At 37.5% G+C, this 27,645-nt stretch overlaps 1 protein-coding gene across 1 annotated transcript in view; it reads left to right on the forward strand.

Annotated features, from left to right (window-relative positions):
- Positions 1 to 1,240: 1,240 nt before the first annotated feature.
- Positions 1,241 to 27,645, forward strand: part of PFKL (phosphofructokinase, liver type) — a 36,996-nt gene continuing 10,591 nt past the window's right edge. Inside the window, exons 1-15 of the mRNA XM_014051785.2 lie at positions 1,241 to 1,468; positions 11,246 to 11,319; positions 12,252 to 12,329; positions 16,081 to 16,270; positions 17,399 to 17,564; positions 17,801 to 17,845; positions 18,043 to 18,151; positions 19,443 to 19,538; positions 19,845 to 19,937; positions 22,293 to 22,418; positions 23,676 to 23,740; positions 25,556 to 25,619; positions 26,504 to 26,650; positions 26,930 to 27,000; positions 27,384 to 27,471. Coding sequence (XP_013907260.2) covers positions 1,363 to 1,468; positions 11,246 to 11,319; positions 12,252 to 12,329; positions 16,081 to 16,270; positions 17,399 to 17,564; positions 17,801 to 17,845; positions 18,043 to 18,151; positions 19,443 to 19,538; positions 19,845 to 19,937; positions 22,293 to 22,418; positions 23,676 to 23,740; positions 25,556 to 25,619; positions 26,504 to 26,650; positions 26,930 to 27,000; positions 27,384 to 27,471 — 1,518 coding nt within the window. The 5' untranslated portion in view covers positions 1,241 to 1,362. The remainder of the gene's footprint in view (positions 1,469 to 11,245; positions 11,320 to 12,251; positions 12,330 to 16,080; positions 16,271 to 17,398; positions 17,565 to 17,800; positions 17,846 to 18,042; positions 18,152 to 19,442; positions 19,539 to 19,844; positions 19,938 to 22,292; positions 22,419 to 23,675; positions 23,741 to 25,555; positions 25,620 to 26,503; positions 26,651 to 26,929; positions 27,001 to 27,383; positions 27,472 to 27,645) is intronic.

Raw genomic sequence — 27,645 nt, forward strand, 5'->3', positions numbered from 1 at the left:
ACTTATTGCTAGCTCTGAGCCCAGTGGTTTGTGTAAGCAGTTAGGATATTTGACATCAATGTCCATCATGCTTCACTTGCTCAGAATGAATGATATCTGTCATTTTGATGCCTATTTTCTAATGTCGAAGAGATCTCTCCGAGGCTCTTTGCAGACCCCTTTGCAGGCCCCTTACCCCTTACCCCTTACCATTTACTACTAAGAACAATGTCACCATTTAGCAAATTTGACTATTCAACTAGTCATGCCTGATCACTTATAAAATATGTTAAAAAGTCCCACTACAGGACAGAACCCCAAGGGTTCTGTCCTGTAGTGGGACGCCTAGTTGCATTCCTCTATTATGCAACGCCTAGTTGCATTCCTCTATTATGCAATGCCTAGTTGCATTCCTCTATTATGAGAAATGTCTATTTCAAATTCCTATTTATCCAGTTGCTCATCCACAAGAGGACCTGGTCTTTTATTCCTTTCCTTACTGAAAAGTTTGCAATGGTTACAGACCTCTTCTTGGACTTTCCAGCCATTTTCATAATTTAAGGATATATATTGGGTCTAAAACTGTATTATAGTGGTTGTAAAAACTGCCAAGTCTTTGTGAAGTGAGTTTGCCCTTTTGATTTTTTTCCCCACTGGTATTTTCAATTTCGATAAGTTCCCTTTCTTAAAGTCAAATATAACCGTGAGGGATTTGGTATGTGAATTGTCACTTCTTTGAATATTGAATTTTATTTCATTAAGGTCAGTGTTCCTAATCGGTTCAACTACATATTTCTCTTATTAAATTCTGGGTACTAGTCAAGAGCGGGTCTAGTATTGAAGAACCTATCAACCTTGATCACAATAAACACCACAATAAACAAGTCTGGCACAACAAACAGCAAACTCACAGATTTGTGTATATGATATGAGTGGATTGGAGTAGGAAAATAAATGTATTGGGCAGTGTTAAGAAGAGAAGTGGAAAGCAACTTAGAGGGGTGTACAATACCAAGCATTTGAGGGCCATCCTTGGAAGAATTTGAGATTCCACGTCTTCTCCATCGAACCTAAATTAATTTAGGGAGCAGCAAATCCCAGTAGGAGCCTGCTGATCACTACCACCAACCAATTTCATCACTTGCAGCTCAGGACAAAACAACACCTGGTGCAGACAAATTGACAGTGATTTACGTTTCCACCACAGCGCCTGCGCTGGCCAGGTAGCTCCTCCCCCGGGACGAAGTCATCGGCCAAGACCAACCGAGAGGGCGGAGCTTCTCGAAGCCGCGATTCCTGGAGCGCTGCTGCTGCTGCTCGTGATTTATCTTTAGATATATAATATACATATATATATTGGCACCCCGGATAAGGCTTGGAAAAATGGCGGGAACCGATCTAAGCTCAACGGGGCTGGACCTAGAGAAGCTACGCATGGCGGGCGCCGGTGTAGCGTTGGCTGTGCTCACCAGCGGCGGCGACGCACAAGGTCAGTCGCACCGGTCCCCTTAAGTCGAGCCGGCTCAAAAACGCCAACTGTGGGGGTATGTGCGAGACACGTGCGGCCGGATGCAACGTGTAAATGAGTACGGTTAGCACTGAGCACAGTCTGAGCCGTAGAGCCTCTGCCCTATGGAGGTTAAGAGTCGAAAACCCCTAAGCAAAGTCCGCCCTTGAGGGCCTGTTGCAGAAATCTCCTTTACCAGGGAGTTCCTGCTCCGCCTCCCTCCCAAAGCCTGGTTTTGCTAGGCGCCCGCGGCATAAAGCCGCCCCGGAGGTTGGCGGAGGCATCTGCCCTCATCGTGCGGGAAGCGGAGGTTAGCGGTGCCTCGTTGGAACTACTAGCCGTAGCCAGAGCCTCGAATCTGTGACGACCGTGCTTGTTTGACGCAAGCAGCAGCACATTCGCAGAAGGGAATTTCCTCCGTGATGAGCAAACCAAAATTTCTCCATCCCACTATTCACATTTTTAAGGCTTCCCGAACTGGGCTGCAAAAATCTAAGCGACGACTACTAGGTGATACATAGCAAAAAGATGGGGATGACTCCTTTTTTTGTCATTAGTCTTCATCTGGAATTTTGCAACCTCAAATGGCATATCATCACTGTGTTGCATTTTAATCAAAGCATCGATCCTGTTAAATTTCTGTCATTCATCATCTCCCCAGTGTCTTCTTAATAATGCAGCCCTAACATACTACTAGTAGGCAGCAAAGAATGTTCATGCAGAGTACCTTGTACATGAAATACAAATTGTATCATTTGCTTCTATATTAGGAATAGGATTTTAGAGAATAATCAGTAAAGCCATTTGGAGGGAGGGGGTGTTCCAGAATTAGAAAATGGCTTATTGTACAGAGATGTGTATAAATATTGTGGGGTCTTTGGTATTCCCTGAGCTTGGTTGTTTCCTTGCAACCATTTCATTACCAAACTAGATAACATTGAACTCTTGATCCAATGAGTTTTTCTTGAAGCAGGTCTCCTCACTAGACAACTGGGACATGTCAACAGAAAAGTTTTCATTTCCCATTAATGGCATTTGATCTCTGACATGATTTGGGAGGCCTAGATGAGAACTATTCCTGCCTGAATATCTTTAAAGTTAAGTGATGGTTACTTGTTAAAGCTGGTAATATGCACACTAAAGCTGGATTTGTAGTTCATTGTCTATATTGACTAATGATATTATATTATATAGAGAAATTGAATAGACAAGCAATTATTATTTCTAGATCAATACCTTTAGTCCTTCAATAGCAATAGCAATAGCAGTAGACTTATATACCGCTTCATAGGGCTTTCAGCCCTCTCTAAGTGGTTTACAGAGAGTCAGCATATTGCCCCCAACAATCTGGGTCCTCATTTTACCCACCTCGGAAGGATGGAAGGCTGAGTCAACCCTGAGCCGGTGAGATTTGAACCGCTGAACTGCTGATCTAGCAGTAGCCTGCAGTGCTGCATTTAACCACTGCGCCACCTTGGCTCAAAGGGATAGAATGCCATAGACAGAATCTATATTGAATATATCGTGAAGAATATGTGTGACATTGTTGTATGTTGTAATGTCCTTGACAAAAAGGGAAATTCAGAAAGTATTATTGATTTTTTTTTGCTTGCAGCCATTAAAATACTGTCCTTGTTATGACAAAAACTCATGCAGGCCAGTTAAAATTGAAAATAAGGCTGCATACTCAGTTGAAAAAGTGGTTATTTGTTGGATTAATCAATGATGCTTAAGATGTTTCATTATAAAAATTTAATTCAAAACTTTTAGTGTATGTTAAAAATAACCAAACCCCCTTTATAATGGGTTTCCAATTTTAAATTTTCAATCATATCAGTGCTACAATAGTATAAATCAACAGTGTAGCATAGAGAGTTGGAAGAAGTATAATCTACAGTAATGACAGAATCAATTTAGTTGCAATAAACTATCATTCCTGGATCTTGTCTCTTTCTCAGATGAGTCTTAGAAAAATGAAATTTGATGGGTCTGCCTAATATATGTGTATGTTTTATTCCACAACAGCTATCACCCTTACGTAACCTTTACTTTGTTCTAGTTTTCTACAATGTAATCTTTCTTCTCAGTTATAATGAAACAAACTGTCAACTGTAGAATGAAAAATTACAATAGATTTTGCCTACAAAGTACTTCCTATAAATTATAGCCGCTTAATCTTTTTTATTTATTCTTTCAGGATAAGAAGCCAAACTTTTATATAGCACAGGCTTTTTAAAACAATGTAAAATCTCAGTTTTGTGGATTAACTAGGTAAGAGGTGTCTTTTGAAGCTAAATGTCTGTAATTCATATTACTTTAATAAGATAGATAGACAGATAGACAGACAGACACTGATAAAGTATATCTAAAATTTCAACATGTATGTAATTATGCTACTGATGTAATTCACATCAATTAGCTGGGTGCTTTAGAAGAGTTTTTTTTTAAAGATAAAACATACAAATACAAATACAGTTTTAAACATACAACCCCCCTCCCCGCGGTGACAGTCATTCACAGCTCAACTTTTTTTTCCTTCCTCATTGTTTAGTCTCTAAGCAACATCTTCTCGTTACAAAGTTCAGGGATCTATTACAATACCCATGTTCACTTTTAGTTCCCACTGTTAACAACTGCTATTTAACTTTCCCCGTTTTAAGTCCCTGCTGTTCTCCTTGTCGCCCACATATATCATAGATTCCAGCTAAGATAATGTTCTGTTTCTCCTTTGTCCCTCATCCAACCCGTCATTCTGTCCATTTCTGCACATTCATAGATCTTTTTAATTATGGCATCTTCCGGCGGTATGGTAGTAGATTTCCAAAATTGTGCATAGGTTATTCTTGCAGCCACAATTATATGTAGGCTCAAATACCATATAGATTTACTCATGTTTTCTGGTTGTATGCTTAGTAAAAAATTCTCAGGTTTCTATTCCATGCTTGCCCCAGTAACCTCTTTTAGCCATTTTTGAATCCTTCTCCAGTATTTCGTGGCCTCAGTACAAGACCACCAAATATGGTAGAATGTGCCATCCCTTCTTCCACATGTCCAACACAGTGGAGATAACCCAGGAAACATTTTGGCTAACCTCGTTGGGGGGGAGGTACCATCTATAAGACATCTTGTATATTTTTTCTTTAAATGCTATAGATATTGTAAGTTTAATAGTCTTACTCCATAGATCCCACATTTGCCCATTTCAATCTCATAACCAAAGTTTCTCTCCCATGTTATTAGAAGGCTTTTATCCATCTCTTCTTTAGCATCTTGACAAGTCAAAAACTGATAAATCTTTGATAACATTTTCTTATCTCCACAAAACAAAATCTTATCTAGCCCCTGAGGGTTTGGGTAGATCCCAAACCGTACCTTATTGCTTTTAAACCTATTTCTAATCTGTAAATATTCCCACCATTCCAGATTCCTGCCCTGCTGCTCTAATTCCATCTTTGTTTTCATGTTGCCATCTTCTGTCATAATGTCTTTATATGTTATGTTTCTTGTCCAATTAAATACACTGGGATGCATTAAGGCCTCTAACGGTGCCAACCAACACGGAACCCTAAGATAGTATTTTTTCCTCATCTTTTCCCACACCCCCATCAAAATCTTCCGAATATAATGTACCATGAAGTACCTATGGGTGTATCTCTTTTTTGCCAGAGGGAGGCGTGCCATCCCTGGGGGAGGTCGTGTCCCTCTATAGCCAATAGGCGCCTTCTATTCAACGTCACCCAATCCTTTACCCATGTCATAATTGCTGCATTATAATATGCTTCCCAGTTGGGTACTCCGAAGCCTCCCAGTTCTTTACGTTTTTGCAACATTTGGGCTTTGATTCGTGCTTTCTTGCCTTGCCATATAAATCGAGCCACTATTGTCTCCAAGGATTTAAAAAAAAATTGTCCAATTTAGTTAGTGCCGTTTGAAACAAAAACAAAAATTTCGGTAGTACATGTGTCTTAACTGTCGCAATCCTGCCCAACAAACATAGTTGTTTACCACTCCAATTAGTCATGTCCTTAGATACCTGTTGTAGTAATTTCATATAGTTATTTACTTTGATAGAGGAACATCTCTCCATGAGCCAAATTCCCAAGTATTGTATTTTATGTGCCATGTTAATTCCTAGCAGGCTTTGTACTTCCCTTTCTGATTCAAAGTCATATTCTTAATTAACAGTTTTGTCTTCTCTTTATTTATACGTAGTCCCGCTATCATACCGTACTCCTCTATTTTACGTAAAAGTTGTATCCCAGAAGCCATAGGATCATCCAGAATAAAAACAAGGTCGTCGGCAAAAGCCTGGACCTTGAATTCCTGAGCTTTAGCTCGTAACCCTTTAATTTGTATATCACTCCTCACTATTCTAAGAAGGGGTTCTAATGTAAGGATAAACAGTAGGGGGGGATAATGGGCATCCTTGTCTTGTGCCTTTACCAATCTCAATATCGCCCGCCTCTTCTCCATTTACCAATAATGTCGCAGTTTGTTGTACATAAATTGCCCGAACTGCATTTAAGAAGTTTTCTCCAAACTTCATATTTTCTAATTGTGACAACATAAACTTCCAATTTACCCGATCAAAAGCCTTTTGTGCGTCGAGAAACATAAAGGCCACTTGTTTATCCGGCTGGGTGCTTTAGAAGAGTTTTGTCCATTCTATCCAAAAAGCACTAAACTGAATAAAATCAAAGTTTTATCAACATTGTAAATAAAACATATTATTTTAAAATCAGTGAACAAACTTTTAAGACTTTTCTCAATAGTGAGGGGAAGAAATTGAGAAGAATCCAGCTGAGCTATTTTCTTTAGTAATGGTTGCCTCCCTTGGTACCTCTTTCGTCAAAGCTCTTCTCTATGGGGTACTGTTGTAGGTACAAAATGGGCCTGGAGATAGGGAAAATCTTTGTAATATCAATTTCCTCCTTTTACCAGGGGAATGCATGCTATGTTTCCAGAAGTTATGACAATCAGAATTACTGCTAGACAAAGTTCTCTCTTTTCCCTTTCCTTTTGTATGACATGCCTCCTAATCTCTGTAATTGACATTGTTTCCATATTACATGGAAGTGTTCTAGTGTTAAGGACAACCAACTATGGAGCTTAAAACAGCAACCTATTTTAAAGGAAGTCTACTAAAGCAAACCAGTTAAGGACAGAATTGCAACCGTAGGTTGAACCAGCTTTTATTAATATGGTATAAAATATATGTTGCCCTTTCAAACAAGGGGTGTTTTTATTATGAATTATATCAGCATTTCTGTCCCAGTAGGGTTTGCAGCATATTGTTGAGGAGATAGGAAAGTGGCAAGTATCTTCCAAATCATCTTCCATTCCCATTCTCTAATTTCATTGTTTGGTTATTTTTTTAGACATTTTATAGAAAATAGTTTGTATAGAAGTAGACTTTGGGTAAGTTTATAGTTTAAAAGTAACAAGATTAAGCAGCAGACCTGACAGCGTTTTAAATCAAACACAATGTTACATGTGCTTACTTTCAAACAGCTTACTTTAAATGGGCAAATAATGGACTTGTCTAATTCTCTTAGGGGAAGCTCCACAATTGGTTGGCTGCTTTAGTTCTATCTACCCACCAACATACCTGATATTCAGGTTCCACTACAAAACCGCGGTAGACTAAAGCGCGTGTGACTAAACCGCAGTGACAAAACCGCACCGTCAAAACTGCGCGACAACAGCGCGCAGACAACAGCGTGCTGACAGAAGCGCGCTGTAACATAACCCTAAAAATAAACCTAAACCTAACCCTAAACCTAACGCTAAACCTACGCTAAACCTAACCCTAAACCTAACCCTAAACCTAACCCTAAACCTTACCTTAAGTGAAATCGCGCTTCTGTGGGCGCGCTGTTGTCGGCGCGCTGTTGTGGGCGCGCTTTTGACATCGCGCTTTTGACATTGTGGTGTTGTCGGCGTGCTTTAGTCTACCGCGGTTATGTCGTGCCACGGATATTCATTGTGTGACATACATAGGGGTTTCTGGATCAGATGTGCACATAGTGTGCAGCAGCTGCCAAAAAAGCCAACACAGTTCTAGGCTGCATGAACAGAGGGATAAAATCAAGATTATGTGAAGTGTTAATACCACTTTATAATGCCTTGGTAAGGCCAAACCTGGAATACTGCATCCAGTTTTGGTCATCATGATGTAAAAAAGATTATAAGACTCTAGAAAGAGTGTAGAAAAGAGCAACAAAGAAGATTAGGGGACTGGAAGCTAAAACATAATGGTTGCAGGAACTGGGTATGCCTAGTTTAATGAAAATAAGGACTAGGGGAGACATGATAGCAGTGTTCCAATATCTCAGGGGCTTCTAAAAGAAGAAGTCAAGCTATTCTCCAAAGCACCTGAGAGTAGGACAAGAAGCAATGGATAAAAACAAATCAAGGAGAGAAGCAACTTAGAACTAAGGAGAAATTTCCTGACAGTTAGAACAATTAATCAGTGGAAAAACATGCTTCCAGAAGTTGTGAATGTCCCAACACTAGAAGTCTTTAAGAAGATGTTGGACAGCCATTTGTCTGGAATGGTATAGGGTTTCCTGCCTAGGCAGGATGTTGGACTAGAAGACCTCCAAGGTCCCTTCCAACTCTGTTATTCTGTTCTGTTCTCTTACTCTTCTCTTCCATTCCATTCTGTTCTGTGCAGCTCCTCAAAACCTAGAATGCCACTCAAGAGCTTTTCTAGAGGTTGCTGTTTTATAATTTGCAATGTAACTAAAGGGGAAAGTATTAAGTCTTGGGATAATTATTAACAGTGATTTAAATAAAATTTTAATTTAATCTTTTCATCTCAGTCTCTTCCACTTCTTTGATCTGATTATGCTCTTTTTCTTGACACAGCATGTGAAGATCAAATATGATCTTTCCCTTGTAAAAAAAAAACCTGTATACCCTTCTCTTCAATTCAATATTGAATAAAAGGAAGTAATGATTCAGTTATCATGACCCCAGTACCAGTAGTAAGAGCTACCTTCATTAGAAAGAAATGTGAGTCAGGCAGCAATCAAAGTTACATAAATGGACTCCTAGTCAGCTTATCTGACTGGAACATTGCTGGTTTCAGAAAGCTTTAGATTTTGATCGTAGATCCAAGGGTGTCACTCCATCTAGAACAGGCTATTTATTCATTCTTGCATGCAGTGATTCATCTGCCTGAGTTGAGTTACAAATTATTCATCCACATCTAAGCCTTCACTATGTCCTGAAAATTGTTCAAGTTTTCTACTACCTTCTTGGCAGTGAAAGAGAAAAAGGGCTGGGTATAATCAGGAAAGTTGTGAGATTTGATTTAATTCCCTTATGATCAAGTAAAGGACAACATGAGGATTTTTGTTCTAATAGTCAGCTCCACTATTGATGTCATACAACCAAACAATTTCAGAACCAATGCAGAAATGCAATAAAGCAGAATGTGAAACTCGCAACCTATCCACACGAGCTTGAACTTCCTTGTAACAAACTAAAAAAAACAGAAGCAGCAAATAGGCAGTTGTAAGCAGAGCAAGCAGCAGAGCAGAGTTCAGACTTAATTTTCATTATCTGTGAAAACAGCTGACCATCTCTTTGGCAGTCTTAGCTCCAGTAAAGGTTTGATCACACAATTCTTTAAAGGAGTCTTGAATGAGATAAAGCAAATGATTAAACCAATTCCTATATAAAACTAAAGACCACATTGGATTCATTTATTTTGTGATTGGACTTTAGGGAATTCTGTAAATTATTGTTACGTTCATTGTTATTTTGGTTCTGTGACTAATGCAGCAACCATATTAACCTAATCTTCTATAGTTGATTAGAGTAGCTAGTATGTGACCTTATTGGCTGGGCCAATAAGTTATTTTTTCCCCTTTCTTTTTGGATTCAGTTGGATTCTGAGATTCATGCTGAGGATAAGAAAATATTGTTTGGCCAAAAGAAACAAAAATATGTTGATTCACATGGGTAAATCTTTTAGAAGAACCTACTCCTGTGATCTTAGATGTGATGGATTAAATGTTTATAGATAGCAATAGGTAGGTGTCTCTATATTCCTTCTCTCCTTCTGCGCTTCATTAAAAATCTTAAAATAGCTTACAATATTTTTTTAAAAAAATAGTTCCAGTACACTAGTAATTAAAACTATTGAAACAAAAATGTTGTTTTTCCATATACCACTGTTAAAAAAACCAGCCTACATAATACTAGTACTCAACCTAAGCAGAATGCTTTTTAATAGTATTGCTTTCTTTTTGCTTACTGTTTTGAGAGCACACTTAACAATGTAACAAGATATAGCTCAATGTGACAAGTTCGTTAGTTATCTAGAATTTGACCCATTCATAAACCTCAGTCTTAATATGATTCACCAGCCAAGGGATGCTTGGTTACAAGCTATACACAGAGAACATAAAGAAATGTTAACCTAAGGGCACTGGCACAAGGATCAAAGGCAAAGCAATTTGTACCTGCATTACAAATAGTGTTGCCTATCATTGCTGTTGGATGAATCTCTGCTAAAGTTACTATTTGTTTGGTTTGTAAAGCAGTGGACGTATTAAAGGTAAAGGTCCCTCGCATATATGTGCTAGTCGTTCCCGACTCTAGGAGGCGGTGCTCATCTCCATTTCATGAAAGTAGGATTGCCAGATCTGGATTAAAAATATCCAGATGACCTTGAGATGGCAGCAAAGAGATACAGAAAACCCTAAAGGCTTTGCTGCCATTTAATGGTTGTCTGGATTTTTGCAGTCCAAATCTGATAATGCTAATGAAAGGTAGCATATAGACAGCAAGTTTCACTATTTTGCTGATGATTTAAGAAATAGCATGTGATGTTCATAGATATTATGTTATGCATCTCAATTTCACTTAAACTTACCAGGTCCAATATTAATGGTATCTGAGTTGCAAATGGTATCTTTTTCATCATTGCATTTCTGCTACCTACTCTAAATATCGTTACTTTTGCTCTAGTTAAGAACTCTGCAGTTGGAATGGATGGGAGGAAAAACTTTCTCTGTTAGTAATGACAGATTTTTTTTTAAAAAAAATGAAAGTTGGATCTGATTTTCTGAACTTTATTTTTTGAGTTTCTTTTAGAGTTTCTTTTCTCTTATGTTCTTCCAAATGAAAGACGTATGCAACCCACTTTTGACGTTTTCTATTAACAGCTAAGCATAAATAGAACCATATTTACATGATTAACAATAAACAGATCTTTTACTCATAAGGAACCCATGCTGTGCAATTTCTGTGGAATTTCATGTGTATTGTTTTATTCCCTTACCGGCTACTATTGTTTACTTTATTTTTGTATACAAAAGTAATTTATTTCTTTCCAAGGAATTTTAATCCATTACTAACATCAGACAATACAAGTGCTACTCTGTATATGCACAAGAAGCAATTCTTTCACTGCTCATTTGACGTACAAGAGTATTTAGTGATATATATTCCTTGTATGTTGAAATTAGTACAATGCCTCTGTTCAATTACAGGGAAGTGCAAATTCCCTGTGTAGCATATCTAGCAAAAAAAACAAAAGGAAAACCCAAACCCTGAATAGGAATGTTTTTACAATACTTTTTGTCTTCTAGAGTCTTGAGCTTATTTCCGGGAATTCTAATTGCAACATTTGGAGAATGCTACTTTTGGGAAGAGGAGTGGTTTTTTTAAAAATAAACTAGCAGAATACTGCACCAATTTGTCAGAGACCCAGATCATAATTTAACTTGTGTTCCATCTTTCTAGGTATGAATGCTGCTGTTCGAGCTGTAACACGCATGGGAATATATGTTGGAGCTAAAGTGTTCCTGATATATGAGGTTCACTTTTTTGTTTATTATCTCCCCCCCCCAAAAAAAATCCTCTGTGTGGATATGGGTTTTTTAGATTGCTGCAGTCTTCTGGGAAAATGAAAGGATCAAAGGAGTGGAAAACGGAAATATTGGTACAAATATTTTTACAATGGTGCAGAAGTTAATTAATTCTAAAAGACCTATCAATATAAACTCAGGAAGTTTAGGAAAATCTAAGAGAGTTAAGAAAAGGTTGATGAACATCATTGACCAGTTAAATAATGTTTTCACACTTCATAGCATCTAACTATAAATGCAGAATAAATGTAAATTATTTAGGCAGTTTTGGCAGGGAGAAGATTCAAACTAAATATAGCTAAACTGGTAAGGAACATATGGCTCTCCAAATGCTAATCAAATCAGAACCAAACAACATGTTACCTAGGCCACACATTCCCTGTTTCTGATAACAGGCTACTTGTTTGCTTAGCTGCTTTTATTTCCAGACAAATTTTCCATGATTTTTTTTCATAGTTCAGCTAGCCTTCCAATTCTCTTGTAGCATTGTAAAAACATTAGCTCCCAGCAGTCAACATGCTGCATTATTACATTGGGTGAACTTTGCTATATTGTATTGGATATTTTCTTGATAATGTGTATTTATTATATTTTATAATATTGTAATTCAAGATATCTCCCTCCCCCGCCCTTTACCAGTCTTTTGTATGGTTGCAATTTTATGAAAAGCAGTTAGATAGAATGCACGGTGGAGCAAATTGATATGTGTCCTGCTTTAAATTTTGCTCCTTGCAGCAACCTGCAGTAAAATTGAACAAAAAGGTAAAACCAAGGATATTGGGATACAGATAATTCTCTGTGTTGCAAATTAACTTTATTAATTTTTTTCTTGGTAGTACAGTTGTGGTGTTTTTGCAAAAACATTCTATTTTCCTTCTCAGGGTTACGAGGGACTAGTCGAAGGAGGAGAAAATATTAAGCAAGCAAATTGGCTCAGTGTGTCCAATATTATTCAGCTGGTAAGGCTAATCTTTCTTAACATCTGACTCTATAATTAAACAGGTCTCAAGTTCATTTCTGTTGTGGCTATATAGCCTTTGATAATACACAGTTCTGACTTAAGGCTGAGTAATTTGGATTAAATGTATTTTTTTGAATTTGTGTAATGATCGATTTCCATTTTCAGGAAAAATCAAAAATAGATACTGTACTAGGACATAGTCAGTGGACTCAGTCTTCCTATCTTTTATGCCAGTACTCAGTGCTTATCAGTCAGATCACTATGAGCTGCCTCGATTCTCTCATATCTTGCTTTCTATTAATAACAGTGCTCCTTCAAATTTTACTGAATAGGATATGAATCACTTTTATTTTCAAAGCTTCCATGTTACTAGGGGAAAAAAGAATCTATTCAAGGAAGAATCTATATTAATTTATATGAATTCAGTACAGGAGAACCAGTTATAGCTCAGCTAATTACATTGTAGAGTACTAAATGTATGCTATTAAACATTATAATATTGTGACTCTTTGCTTCTGGATGGCAAGAAATGAACAACTACCTTATATTATCTAGCAATGCCCATAATTGTGGACCAGGAATTGTGGCTTGATTAATATGGTGGACTATGATACTAGTGTGCACAGTCCTTTCATTCATACAATCACATGATCTGGGAAACAAAAAAGAGCCCAGCTTTATGTTGAAATAAGGAATTATTTAAGCACAAAACAAATTTTATGCCAAAAACGAATAGTGGCTTAAAGTTGGTTTCCAGTCCTGATTTATTAAACATGCTTCCTCTCCAACTTCCATGATTCAGTTTTAATGGAAAGCTATCTCATTTTTCATATGTTTATTCTTTTAAACAAAACTTAAGGAGCAAAAGCACTGCAGGCACTGAGATGCTATATGTTCTTATTATATCTTATTAGATTGGGAACTTTAAATTTACTTCTGTATGTGACCATGGCTGTAAAATCATTCTAGGCTAGTAATGTTGGTTCAAGCTAATAGAAGCTCTCCAAGAACTTAGGCAGAAAGCTTGTTCAGCTTTGCTATCTGGGAAGTTCTTGATAATTAATTGAATCTTGCAGGGCTCCTTTCTGAATGAAATTATTCAGTTTACTGCAATTTATGTAGGAAAGATTATTTTCCTAGGAAGATCTGGGGAATGTAGATTGTACCAATCTAGATCTCCTGAGCACATGTGATATACAGCTTCTTCTCATCCAACTTTCAGAGCAATTTATGTGATAGTTCTGATTCTCTTGCATATTTATTTGTTTATTATCTTCTTCATGGTTTTTCCTTTGTCCCACTTTTGGAAAAGACTGAGCTTGTTGCAGAGCAAGAGCAATTAAAAGATAGTAAAATAAGGGGATAATATTTTTGATCTATCTCTTCAACCCTAAATTAAAATGTTGTCTCATATACTGTAAATTTTTGTATGATGTAATTCTTCAATTTTGGGAGCTGCTGCTACATTGGCTTTTCACTTTTTTTCAGTTTAAGCAAAAGAAGCTATATAATGGGTCTTACAGTTTTTTAAAAATCAGATTCCCCCCCCTTCAGCTACTTAATGTAGGCATTTAAATAGTGCAGATTAATGGTTCATGTCCCCATCCTCACCATGGTAGCCAGATGTTTTAGTTCAACTTTCCAAAATCCATCTAGCATCTTCCAGAGAAGCTTCTAGTGAGACTGTCATTCGGCTGGATCACTGGGATTCTTGGAATTGCAGGCTCAATACTTTTGAGTGGTAGTGGCGCAGTGCATAGAATGCAGAATTGCAGGTTGACTCTATTTACTGTCAGGAGTTCGATCCTGACAAGGCTTACGGTTGACTCATCTTTCTATCCTTCTGAGTAAGATGTTCAGTGTCCGGTGAAATGAGGACACAGATTGTTGGGTACAATACGCTGACTCTGTAATCCACTTAGAGACGGCTGTAAAGCACTATGAAGCAGTATATAAGTCTAAGTCAGTGTTGGCAAACCTTTTTGGCATCCAGTGCCAAAATGGGAGTGTCCGTGCACATGCGGGGGAGCACTGGAAACTAAAAGGGCAGCTCCATGGTGTGTGCGTGGGGGAGCTCCGGGAACCGGAAGAGCAGTTCCCTGGCGTGCCTGTGCAGTCGGGAAGCTGAGCTTCTGATTTCCAGCGTGCACATGTATGCTGGTCACCTGGTTTTCCGGTTTCTGATATGCATGCACGCATGAGGACCAACTGGCTGGCATGCCTGTGTGCTTCGGAACCTGGAAGAGCAGTGGGCAATGGCTGGCATGCCCTGAGAGATGGCTCTACGTGCCATTTCCGGCACGTGTGCCATAGGTTCGCCATCAAGGGTCTAAGTACTATTGCTATTTAAACAAGGTCAATTTAAAATTGCTGTCCTAGTGACATAACCCAAAATTTGGATCTCTCATTAAAAAATGGAAAGGTTTGTCTTTGGCGAACATTGTGAGATGACTTCATTAAAAAAAAAAATTAACTGCATCTGTAGTAGCTAAGGGTTGGATTGTACTGGAATTGTTTCTTTAATGGACCTGACTGTCAGAATGTCTTTGAGGTAGACCCACGCACCTCGCTTACAAAAGTGTTGTATTTTTCCTTCTTCTTAGAGCCTTTCCCAGTTTGACTGGTATGTTTCCTTTCTGTCAGGTAACATTCTGGTGTTGCATGTTTCTATAGGATGGTTCTTTCTTTGTCTTTGTTTACTGCTGATGCAGCTTCTGCTACTTAATAAATACAGGCTTGAGCAAGGCTGCCATGTCTGCACCATGGTTTTTTTTATGTGCTATATAAATCTTCTTATGTGCCCCAAATCTTCTCTAAAAGAGAACATTTAATGGTTAAGCCAGTTTGATTTGCACGCTTTAACTGTTTTTGATAGCAGTCCAATTTTAAAAATAATAACCCTTCTAACAACATGCTGTTCCACTCCTGGCCTCAGCATATTCCCTTCTTCAGTTTACTAGCATTATAACTAATCAAATGCATAATTTTTGTGTGCTTGGCCCTTATTTATGTTACAAGTAATAGTTGAAAACTTCAAGTCAGTGGATGTATATTTATTATGTTAACCGTCAAATGAGTTATCCTTTTCCTGAGCTGAGGGGGCAACTGTTCAGAAGATAGTTGTTCAATGACAGTTATGTTCCCAATATCAGGCAGCAACAGTAGCAGAATCTGTTAAGTTCTTCGGGCATAGCAACAGAAAATTGGGTTAATTAAGAGGTATCTGTGATGGGTTGAACAGAAAGGTCAAATGCTAGTTTCCTTGTTTAAGACTATCAGAGCTGACGTTGCTCAGTGGCCCATATCACTATAATAACTTCCTGTTATCATTCCAAAAGCCATCTGCTTGGGATATGAGAGAAGCAAATAACTTCCTCCAGAATTTAGCATATTTCCACTCCGCTCTGCAATGTATGGTATGTCAAAAATGGTATCTTATGATTGACTGCCCATTGTCACCAATCCTGGCAATTGATGCTTCACAATGCTAAAAAATATGAAAATGAAAAAAGTATGTTTTTCTTTTTATAAATGTATGGTTTGTGCTTTCAAAACAAAAATATACACCAACTTAAACCTGTTCAAATTTAGAGCCACAAAGCCTTTTTGTTTCCCCCGTATTCCCTTTCAAAATCATCAAAATTGGTTTCTCATTGGAACTCACGCACTTTCAATACCATTTTTTCCTGTTAATTTCTGCAGTCATCTAATTTTTCAGTTCATAATTATTCTTTCTTTTCTGTTTAAAGGGAGGCACTATCATTGGCAGTGCCCGCTGCAAAGCTTTCACCACACGGGAGGGTCGCCTTCAAGCTGCCTACAACCTGGTACAGCATGGCATCACTAACCTATGTGTCATTGGAGGGGATGGCAGCCTGACTGGTGCAAATATCTTCCGTTCAGAGTGGGGTGATCTTTTGGAGGAACTGGTCACAGAAGGTAGGTATAAATCTGCTCTAACATCGTACTATTGGTGCCAGGCTGTGACCTGCATTTCATGTTATTGACTCTGAAAATGAACTTGGATATTGAGAGCCAAAAGTTCATAACCAAACAATGTTTCTAAGGATGAAAGGCAGTATCAACTGATGTATTAATTTTGTTGTTTGCTCGATAAGTCGTATCAGACTCTTTGTGACCCCCCATGGACCATACTTAGTTAGTTACTTAGTTGGCTTTCAACAGGACAATGCAATCCATTTCAGTAGGAAAAATCAGAGATATGATTTAGAGTTGCAGGGTTGGGGAAGGTTTTGAGTTTATTGGTTTCAGTGTCTAAACTGTGTAGTAACTTCTTCAAGTCTCTCCTTAATGTTTGTTCCCCCTACCCTCCTTAGCAATTCTTTCAGCTTTTTCCAAGGTCCACTCTAAATTACTTTACAAACTGTCGGGAATGCTGCAATTCTGGATTCTACCACTGGCCAAGTGAATTCCAAAATCCTTTCCAAACCTATGATTTTATGATTGTTCTTATTTTTTTCCCAGAATTGTTTTTATTTTTTTTATTCTCTTACATAGCATTTTAACTATACATTCACATAATGGTTATTCTTCTTTACATTTATCATTCTTATACATTTATTATTTCATTTAATAGGTTATTGTTCTTATTTTTAAAGTTTCTCACTTTTAACACTATGAATTTGTAGCTGATTCTTTTTTATAGTCAGTTGCTTCCTTTTATGTGCCTTTGTACCATAAAATGTATATGGAAGTAACAATAACAGAAATAAAACCAGCCTTCATTTCTAATGCAATACAAACTTAGTGAAATCAGTACTTTATATGTCATAAAAGCACTGATTTCACTAAGTTCATAGAAATGAAGGCTGATTTTATTTCTTTTATAATATATCTGTCCTGTTTCTTCAGCCAAGCTGTTAATTAAGGCAAAAAACATAATGTAACAGAGTATTGTTTAAGATGCAGTAAAAAAATATATCCTGATTTTAATTGAAATAATCTCCATTTACTTTGCAGTAGGATAAGCATTATCTAATTGTGTTTGGAAACAGTTCATTTGGGATATTCTTAAGACTCACAACCCCATGTTCATTTTTCATCCAGGAAAAATCACTGAGGAAATATCTCAGACATACCGTCACTTAAACATCGTAGGCCTTGTGGGCTCCATTGACAATGACTTCTGTGGCACTGATATGACCATTGGCACTGACTCTGCCTTGCACCGCATCATGGAGGTGATTGATGCCATCACTACAACAGCCCAGAGGTGAACACAAGATTTCTTATATCTTTTCTTCACTGTCATTGTCACAAGCATACAAGGTGTGGCTAGTCTTAATGATCCTTATTTTCTGTAAATTGAGGGCTTTATTTTGTTCAATTTTTCTCTGTCCCCTTTCCCCCTCTCTTCATATTATAAAAGCAACTTATTATTGTAAAGCACTGGTATCTTCACCTAACAGCACTGGGTGATAAACTCTTGCTTTCTAATTTTGTTTTCAGTCATCAGAGAACATTTGTGCTGGAAGTGATGGGAAGGCACTGTGGGTAAGAGTTGTTTGTTTGTTGAACTGAGAAAAGAATTAACAGTTTCCTAGCTGGGGAGGAATCTAAAAAACACCCCCTTATGTGCATTATGAAATCCCCCCCCCCTCCCAAGCTCCATCTAGTCTTCAGGCAATTTCTTTCACTTTGAAAAACATCAAAGATACCATTCACAAGATGACATTATTCTCCTTTTCCAGGTACCTAGCTTTAGTTTCAGCACTGGCTTCTGGAGCTGACTGGCTTTTCATTCCCGAATCACCGCCTGAGGATGGCTGGGAGGATTTTATGTGTGAACGGCTTGGTGAGGTCAGAATTAGTAATATCTGATATTCAACTAAACAAACCTAGCTCATGGTAGACAGAGCTTGTGGAATTAAATTTTCTTGCAGATACCTTCATAAGTCTCATTGTGCAACCTGGCTTAAAAAAACAAGATTATTTTTATATAAAAACTGACTGCTATCTGTTTGCAAAGTAGCAGTATCTAGCATCATTTCCAAAAGTGACTGTGGACTCCTTTCCCTAGATAATTTCCATAAGAAATAATAGCAATAGGACTTAGACATATATATCTTTCCATAGTGCTTACAGCATTCTCTGAGCAGTTTACAAATGTCAGCATATTATCCCCAACAATCTGGGTCCTCATTTTACTGATCCCAGAAGGATGGAAGACTGTCTCAACCTTGAATCGACCAGGACTGAACTCCTGGCTGTGGGCAGAGTTAGCCTGCAATACTGCATTTTAACTACTGTGCTACCACAGCTCCTATACAAATAAGATATGATTGTAAAAATTTGGGCTTTTTTTTTTAAAAAAAAGGCAGAATATGCTGAGAAACAATAGTAAAGATCTGCCCTAGTTTACTTTTTTTTTAAAAAACCTTGATATTTATAGGGATGTGCAAAAAGCATAGATTTGAGAATAGAATGTTCTGAAGTAATCTGGAACATTCTATTCCCCCTCTGATATCTTGCCATTCCAGGGCTGATCCAATATTTTCCAGAAGTAACAAGCCTGTTTTGGACCCAGAACACCTCTTGAACATGTGAAGGAGTATTTCTGGAAATTGCCAAACCTGTCCCTGGAATGGCATGGTCCAGAAAAGGTATGGCATGACCTAAAGGAGAAACCTTCCAGTGTTCTGCAGAATTCCAGATTTCTCCAGAATGTTAGGGGCTTTAATACTACTTTAATTCAATTATATATTCCCTGAGCTAATATGGATTACAGTGCAACCTTAAAAAAAACCTACCTTTTTAAAGGAACATCTGACAGATAAAGAGTTTGCCTGGATAGAATCTGAGGGATACTTACGTGCTTGGATTAGAATACTGTGCAGAGTTACTACAAGCTGCCCAACAGATATACAGTTGTTGAAAGTAGGATGAGGGTTGAAATCTTCCAGATTTGAGATTTATGGTATAGGAAATTCAAGATCACTTAAACGTAGTCAGTTTTGTCTCCCTTTTTTTCTACATGTAGGGACTATGTTTCTGTGTGATTAAAAACCCCGGTTGCTAATATTGGGATTGTGAAAGTCTCTTGCCTTGGAGTCCATCAATTGTTAGGTTTCTTGTATTTTTATCTGGATAGGCCCGAAGCAGAGGATCCCGACTGAATATAATCATAATTGCTGAAGGTGCCATAGACAGCAATGGGAAACCCATCACATCTAACTACGTGAAGGAGGTAAGAGACAAATTAATAGGTTACAACTAGACATTGAAAACAAAATTTAGGGAGAAAAATATTGTTTCAGGGTCTTCTAAATTCTAGAAATAGTTGCATAGATTATGTGTTTTGATTTTTTTTTTTAGCTATACAACTCTGTACAAAGTTGAGAAACTCAACTTGGGAAGCTTTAATATAGATTCTCTTGTAAAAGCTTTTGATCTATAGCAGTCTCTGTTTTTCTTAAGGGAAAGTGCACATTGTCTTGGTGGGGAATGTAAGAATGCAAAATGCATCATCTTTTCCTCCCCTTTTTTAAATCAGCTGGTTGTCAAACGCCTCGGCTTTGACACTCGTGTAACTGTGCTTGGACACGTTCAGCGTGGTGGGACCCCATCTGCATTTGATCGTGTCTTGGTAAGTGTGATATTTTCACAGAATGACTAAGTAATGACCATGTAATGTGCTGCCTGTTTAAGTTCCCCCAAATTTGAAATCTCCCTCATATCTGTTCTTAACCTCCCATAGAGTCATGTATGACAGCTTAAGAACCTCTAGACTAGGAAGTCTCAGTTCTGGGGTTACCCTTTTGTGTTCTGCTTCATGGTTTTCTCCTTTTGGAATAATCTATTTCAGTTTTTAAAAAGAATAGTTGAATAGTTTGGTTTTTCCAGATCTTGTTGTGCAATCTATCGGTTTATTTGGTGCTCCTAGATGGGCAGAACTTACCCACTTTCTGACATAATGCTAGTTCCCTGCTGGGTAACCTTGCCTACTGATCTTATTCCAAGAACAAGTATTAACCTGAAGTAAAGACAGTAATATCCTGGCACTACCAAGGTCAGATATTCAGGGAAAGCTAATTTCTCTTCTTCAGTTACATGTCACATTCCAGGATAGCTATCTAACCATCTCTCTCTTCTCTATGGAAGGAGTTGTTCCATGGCTGTGAAGTAGTACATCAGTAAGGGTGAAAATAGTTTAGATGACAACTGTCATGAAACAGTTGCCAGACTTACTGCAAAACTCAACAAACCAGGAGAGAATTACTGTGTGCCATGGACATTACTTGCCTTATAATGTGTGACTTGGGGGGGGGGATGTATTTGATTGCAGAGAAAACTTTGACAGCTGTTTTTCCCCATCAGTCCCTATAATGAGCCTTTCTTTTTTATGATGACCTTAGTGATTCATGAAGTAAATGCCTGCCCAGAATGCTTCTTAATGTTTTCCAATTTACCAAATTTATTAGGGGGAATCCTACACTGTGCATAGCAGGCAGTTGTATGCAGCTGCTGCTCAATCGCTAGCTTGCTGCTTACACCTCATGTTACTTCTAGTACAGCTGGGTATTTTCGGGAATAGCCTTAAGAGTATTGGGGGGGGGGGGAGGCTTCTTAGGACATCACATTCTTAAGCTATTGTAATTTCTGTCTTAATGCAAAGTTTCTACCATATCTCATTAGTTGCTGGTATCTACCACACCCAGTCTTGAAGGCATTTTAAGATCCTTTCTGAGAACCCTCTAGACTTTGTAATTTTTAACACTGGCATTAGGAAAATCATGAAAAAAATAGCCCACATCTGCTAAAAGACTTACACAGTTCCAATGTAGGACAAAAAGAAGCAAAGAGAAAGAGATAAAGGACCTCTCAGGACACTGTCCTCTAGTCCCACTCAAGGCTCAATATAAGGTGGGTATTTTAATTCCACAGTTCCCTTTATTTTCAATTTCAGCACCACCACTACTACTGGATTCACAGTTTGGACTCTCTTCCTTGAGTCTTGATTTCAGAAGGAAAAATTTGTATGAGTTACCTGCAGTGATATAACTCCCTTTTTCGGTCTCATATGTCTATTTTCCTCCACTTAGTTTCCATAGCTTCTTGGTGGACTCATTAGCCATTGTTTTTTTAAGACTGGACATGGCATTGCATGTCCGCAAGCTTTCTGAAGTCCCAATCGACTACCCACCTATTCTCCATGGCAGCTTCCAATATTGCAATGCTAAAAGTAATACAATCCATGTTTCAGCCTCATTTTCTTCTTGGCCAAATACCTTGACTATCTAATTAAGCAAATCTGTAGCAGACAAGTTCTTAAGGTTATCACTTCTATCCCCATCACAATATCAGGATGCCCTTCTGCAGATTTCATACCCAATTCTTCATGGACTCCCAACTCAAAGACTGCTATCTTCTCCTATATTAGAAATGGAGTTTCTGTCCTTGCATGCTTTGCAATTCCACAATCTAGCAGCTGCCCTTGACCTTGGGCTCTTGCCCACTCTATGTTATTCTGTGTTGGGTGTATCAGGGAGCGATAACTATATATTTGAAGCTTCCTTTGCTGCTTTTCCATATGTTTTGTCACATGAAACCAAGATTTTCTATACTAAGCAAATTTTTCTGGTGGTTAAGCTCTTCACCTAAAAAAACTAGAAATCATCATAAACCACTGAGGGTCCATCTAGCCTTGAGACACATAGCATGGCATGGCTAGGGAAGAACCTTCACTACACATTAGGAAGAAGTCATAAAACAGTTGATTTCTCTCTGTCAAGATGGCAATGCTCGTTATAATTTAATTGCAGCACTTATTCTCCTACCCCTTTCTCCTATTTTAATATTGTTTCCTCTACACTTCTCAGCCTTGAAGCTGAGTAGTTGTTGGTTGTTCACTGCAGCACTAAGAAACTCTGGTTCACAGCTTAACATCCGACATCAATAGTGAGCCAACCTGCTTACAGCAAATGCACTTGTGTACTCGTAGAGCAGCAAAATGGGCATGGAAGCAGTGATGGCATTACTGGAGGCAACACCAGATACTCCAGCCTGTGTTGTGAGTCTGTCTGGGAACCAGTCAGTGCGCCTACCTCTAATGGAATGTGTGCAAGTGGTGAGTATTTCACAGTACAATATAGAAGCCAAATGTGTTTATTTTAGAATGCTGTGGCCTTTTTTTTTTGCTGGAGGGGAAAGGGGGAGAAATAAATGGAGGGGATAAGGAGATTGAAATTCATGTTGCTGATTAGAATTCTGGGAAATCAGATTTCTCTATATTTGAAAGTCTCCAGGTTGGAGAAAGGTAGTCTTAGCTACTCAGGATGTATACAATATATGGCAATTCTGTTGATGTAAGTGGAATATGCATCTGAGATATCTAAAAGCTCAGTTTTCACTTGAGAAAAGTTACAACAAAAATTGAAAACAATGTTATTGCTTTTATGGGAAACATGGGAAATGGGGACTAGGAGACAAAGGATTTATATCAATAGGTAACTACTTCTCTCGAGTCCTAGGCTGTGAATCAGTAATACAACATCCATAAGGCAGGGGAAAGTCAAGGCTTGAATAATAATTAGACAATAGCAATGAAGGCTGGGATAAGGTTGCTTATTATTTTCTTATCTTCATTTCTTTATAAGAACAAATAACATTTTTGTGAACTCCAGTATTATTTTTTGTTTCTGCAAAATCCAATTAATTTAAAGAAATGACAAAACAATGCTTCTTAAAGAATGGCAATATCTTGCAGGCCTATCTTATTTGCATAACTTGTCACAGTCATTTAAATTGTGGTATTTGGGTGTAGTGTTTTAGAGTTTTGAGTACAGACTCATATCTTATGAATCATGCTTGATTTTATTCCAGGAAGGAGACTGCGTCTTTTTTTTTGGCCTTATTCAGGCTTTCTTTGAAATAGGGGAGATTAATTTGTGACCCTGAATTTCCAGCAGCTTATCCCAGGATGTCCACTGGGGAAGGCTGTGAGAGTTGTTATTCAGCAAAATCTGGAGGGTTTAAAAGCAGTTTTTCAACCTTGACAACTTTAAGTCAATTCCCAGAATTCCCCAGCCAGAAATTTGGAAATGTTAAGTCCACACATCTTAAAGTTGCCACGGTTGAAAAACACTGAAAATTTCCCATCCCTTATTTAAAAGGAAATCATTTTTTCCATGTGTTCCTGCCAATCCACAAACTATCGTTCTTGTCCCTTGCATGTTTTTCTGAAATGATAATATATTCTGATTGGACTTAACTTATTGGTTCTTTAATTGGAATGAGCAGATAATCTTACTGCATATGTGGTATTACCTGATTTTTGTGTGTGTGTGACTCATAAGAACCTCCTTATGATTCTTTATTCTTGTAGACCAAGGATGTCCAGAAAGCTATGGATGAGAAAAGGTTTGAAGAAGCTATCCAGCTCAGAGGCAGGTGAGAGCTATCTCTCAGTCTGAGAGGAGAGTGAATTTCTTTTCTCTGCTTGTGGAAGTGTGAATGAGAAAAGACAAGACAAAAACATCTTTAGTATACTGCAGATTGTAATGCTGTAAAAACAACCTGGTCTTCTCTGTTTATTAAAGCACTCTAGCATCTAATGGCTAAGTGCTGAACTAGGATTAGAAAAATCCAAACTTCGTGTTACACACAGAAGCCAGTTGAGTGGCTTTGGATCAGTAACTTTTTCTCAAGATCAGGAAGAAAGTAACAGCAAATAACTTCCAAAAATGTTACAAAGAAAACAAATCCATGAAATCTTATAGAGCCAAAGATGCTAAGAAGTGTTGCATTGGCATCATGGATGCCACTTGGAAAGAAGTTACTTTGCAATATAGAATCCTGTTGTTCAGTGAGGTGTTCATTCTTGCCCTTTCTCTTTCTGGAGAGGCATAGCCAGCCTACATTTCAAAGCCTTCAACGTGCTCAGTTCTAACTGATTATTTGGTTGAACCTTTCCTCTCTAGTAATTTTTCCCTAAATAGTTTGTATATTTCCTGAAAATAGTGGTATTTCCAGAGTTTAATGACATAGTTTCTTGCATGAGTTTGGAATTATTTTAGTTACTTAAGGCACGTCAGAGACTAAACATTAGAAATTGAATGATTTGACTTATACTGTTGTCACTCTTTCAAGTAAGTGTTTGACGTCCAAGAAAAGAACTTCACGCTGTGTGCTATTTCCTGTTTCCACTGAGAAATCTTTAAAGCAACTAAATCAGACTGAAAATTGAGATGATTATCAGCCAGAGAATTTTTAAAAATGACATAGCTTATTAAGGAAATGCCACATTGCAAACTGAATAAAATCAGGTAGTAATTGTTTCCATATTCTTAAAATGGCCTTCCTGGCCAGTGAGTCTTGAGAAGAAATAATCAGAACCTTTATTTGTGGAGAATATAAGTAATGTACTTGGGTATTGCTTATGTAAATACAGTCTTAAAAAACTATTTTCAGCAACGTGGCGGTGAAATTCACTAAAGATGTGAAAGTGATTTTCAAGAAAAAGGGTTGATAAAGGGTAGACTATGAGATACTAGACTATGATACACAGCAACTAAAAGAGATTTTTGGTAACAGTTTCAGTCTGGAAACCAAACTTTGGAGAATATACCGCAACAGCAAAGTTAACAGTATCTATCAGAACAGATGTTTGATTATATTTAAGCAGGAATGGCCACCTTTTTATCATGTATCACATAAAAAGGCAGATACTCTTGAATACAGTTTTTAAGGGGAAAAGAATGTATGTAAAGCGAGGAATTACAACAATTTCGGAATTTATAAATATTTTGATGCAATAATCTGGTACATTGGGAAACAATTTAGATTATGTAGTTTGTTAATGTTTTCACTTATTTTTCTCTCTTTTAAATCTTATTTTTAGTTTTTCTATTTTCCCCCTTTTTCCTTTACATGATTGTGCAACTATTTTTGGAACAATGACAAATAGTGGGGATATCAGTATTAATATCCAATTTAAATATTTATAGAAATGTTCAGTTATTTCTTAAGATGAACTAATTCTATAAAATTAATTAATGCATTAATGAAATAATGAATTTTAAACTGTATAATTATAAATGCTGTTTGTTTATTCATTGATATTTTATTTTTTATCCACTATCTTTCTTCTTTTATGTAGCTATTTATTTTGTTCCTTAAGTGTTTTAATACACAAATTGCTAATTTAAAAAGAAAAAAATACAACAACCGCATGGTAACCAGTATGATTGTAAAATTATTTTACAGAAGCTTTGAAAACAATTGGAAAATGTATAAATTGCTTGCACACCAGAAACCAGCTGAGAAAAAGGTGAGAAAAGAAAAGACCATGAGTTATCTGAGTGCTGGAGATAGGAGGACTGGTGGTAATGCTCATGTATATATGTATATTACTGACACTTAGCCATGCCTAAATGTAAATAGAAATACAATATTTATGTTCTGTGTATATATTTAAAGAACCCTCTCCCTAATGACAGTGACTCAAGATTTGCATTATTCTTATTTCAGAAAATATTTAATTCACGTGTGGAAGAAAAGTTAAAATAACTGTTTTCCGAATTAAAGGCACTGATAGTACTCAATATTTAGTCAGAGAACTGACAACTGTTACTACAGATAGTCCTCAGTTTATAACTATTCAAAGCTACAATGGAAATGGTACATTAGGTACATAGAGGCTTCCTGCCATTATAAAGTTATACCGCTCTTCCTGCAGTCACATGATCACACTTTAGACACTTGGCACATGTATAGCCAATTGCCAAGTACCCCACAATCATGTGATTACCCCTTGCAATTTTTTTTGCCAAGTTGCCCAGAAAGTCAATTGGGAAATCAGCAGAGAAAGTTGCAAGTGAAGGTGGGGAGGAGAAAACCTTTCAATGGGGTGCAGAACAGTGCTGAAATCCTGAAGATTTCAACTCCATTCCTGCATCCTATGAAGGAGTCTCCATTCATGCAAAGAGGGGAGCTGAAATCCTTTATCTGGCTGCAGGAACATTTAAGAATCAAAGGGACCACCTGCCAGAAAAATTTCAACTCTACATGGAACTTTCAGCAGCAAAGACTTAGAGGGATGTTGAGAAAGATAGCCAGTTTTTATTTTAAAACCTATCCCTGTTAAAAGTTTATCCATCACTTTAGTTTATTCAAGTTTTGCATAGCTTTCTAATTGTCTTTTCTTTCCACCAGAGCAATTTCAGCATTGCCATACTCAATGTAGGTGCCCCAGCAGCTGGCATGAATGCCGCAGTCCGATCAGCTGTTCGTGTTGGGATTTGCCAGGGTCACACAATGTATGTGGTGAATGATGGGTTTGAAGGCTTAAGCAAAGGACAGGTAAGTCTTGTTCAATTCAGAAACTCCTCCTCCTGAATGTCTTCTTTCTCTGATATAAAAACAATTAGACATCAATATTCCTTTGGAACTTTATGAATTCTGAATGCACCAATTAGAGTTTTAAAATTTCAGTTTAAAAGATTAAAGAATTATTGTTAATAATTCTCATGCAATAAAATGTTAATCTGCCAGTGGTTTGCATGCAGAAAACTGGTCTTGCTTGATTTATTTGAGGTTGGTAGACCAAATCATAACAAACTTAATTATTTGCTCTTACAGGTCAAAGAGCTGCGCTGGCATGATGTTGCAGGCTGGTTGGGCCGTGGAGGATCCATGTTGGGGACCAAACGGTTAGTGCTGTCAAAACCAATAAAATTCTCCATACAGTTAGAGGATATGCCGGTTACATAGTCAGTCTTTGACCTCAAATAAATTCTACAACCTTTTCCTGCCTTCATGAAAGCCATGAATAATCTATCGCTATTTAATTTATTTTTGAACTTTTCTTGTGATTCAAAATCTTATCTTGCACCTGCTTTTTTGATGTGGAATTGAATTATTTCAGTATTTTATTTTCCATACTTTCTCTTGTGGGGAAAAATGCCAATGCATCAATTACTTCCATAAACCTGTGCTTAATAACTGTGAAGAATCTCAGAACGTGGCTTTTCCAGATGCACATTCTTACTGGAAAAAACTTTGTTTGAAACTTGCTTTATTTTTGTTTTGCCAGAACTCTTCCAAAGACATGCATGGAAAAGATTGCTGAAAATGTTCGGAAATTTAACATCCAGGCCTTGCTGGTCATTGGAGGCTTTGAGGTACAGAGAAACTGGTTGAGTCATTTCAATATTAAATGAAGACTATCTCTCTTCACCTCACTTCACCTCAATACTTTTTATAAAAGACTTTTCTAAACAGATGTATTTAGTATAGCAATGTTAGTATAGTGGGTGGATAGAATGCAAGCCTAAATTAAATGAACATTGGTGAAA

The sequence above is a fragment of the Thamnophis sirtalis genome, unplaced genomic scaffold, assembly GCF_051295495.1.
Source record: "Thamnophis sirtalis isolate CommonGarterSnake01/CBP01778 unplaced genomic scaffold, rThaSir2_p1.2 scaffold_11, whole genome shotgun sequence".
In the NCBI taxonomy this organism is placed as follows: domain Eukaryota; kingdom Metazoa; phylum Chordata; class Lepidosauria; order Squamata; family Natricidae; genus Thamnophis; species Thamnophis sirtalis.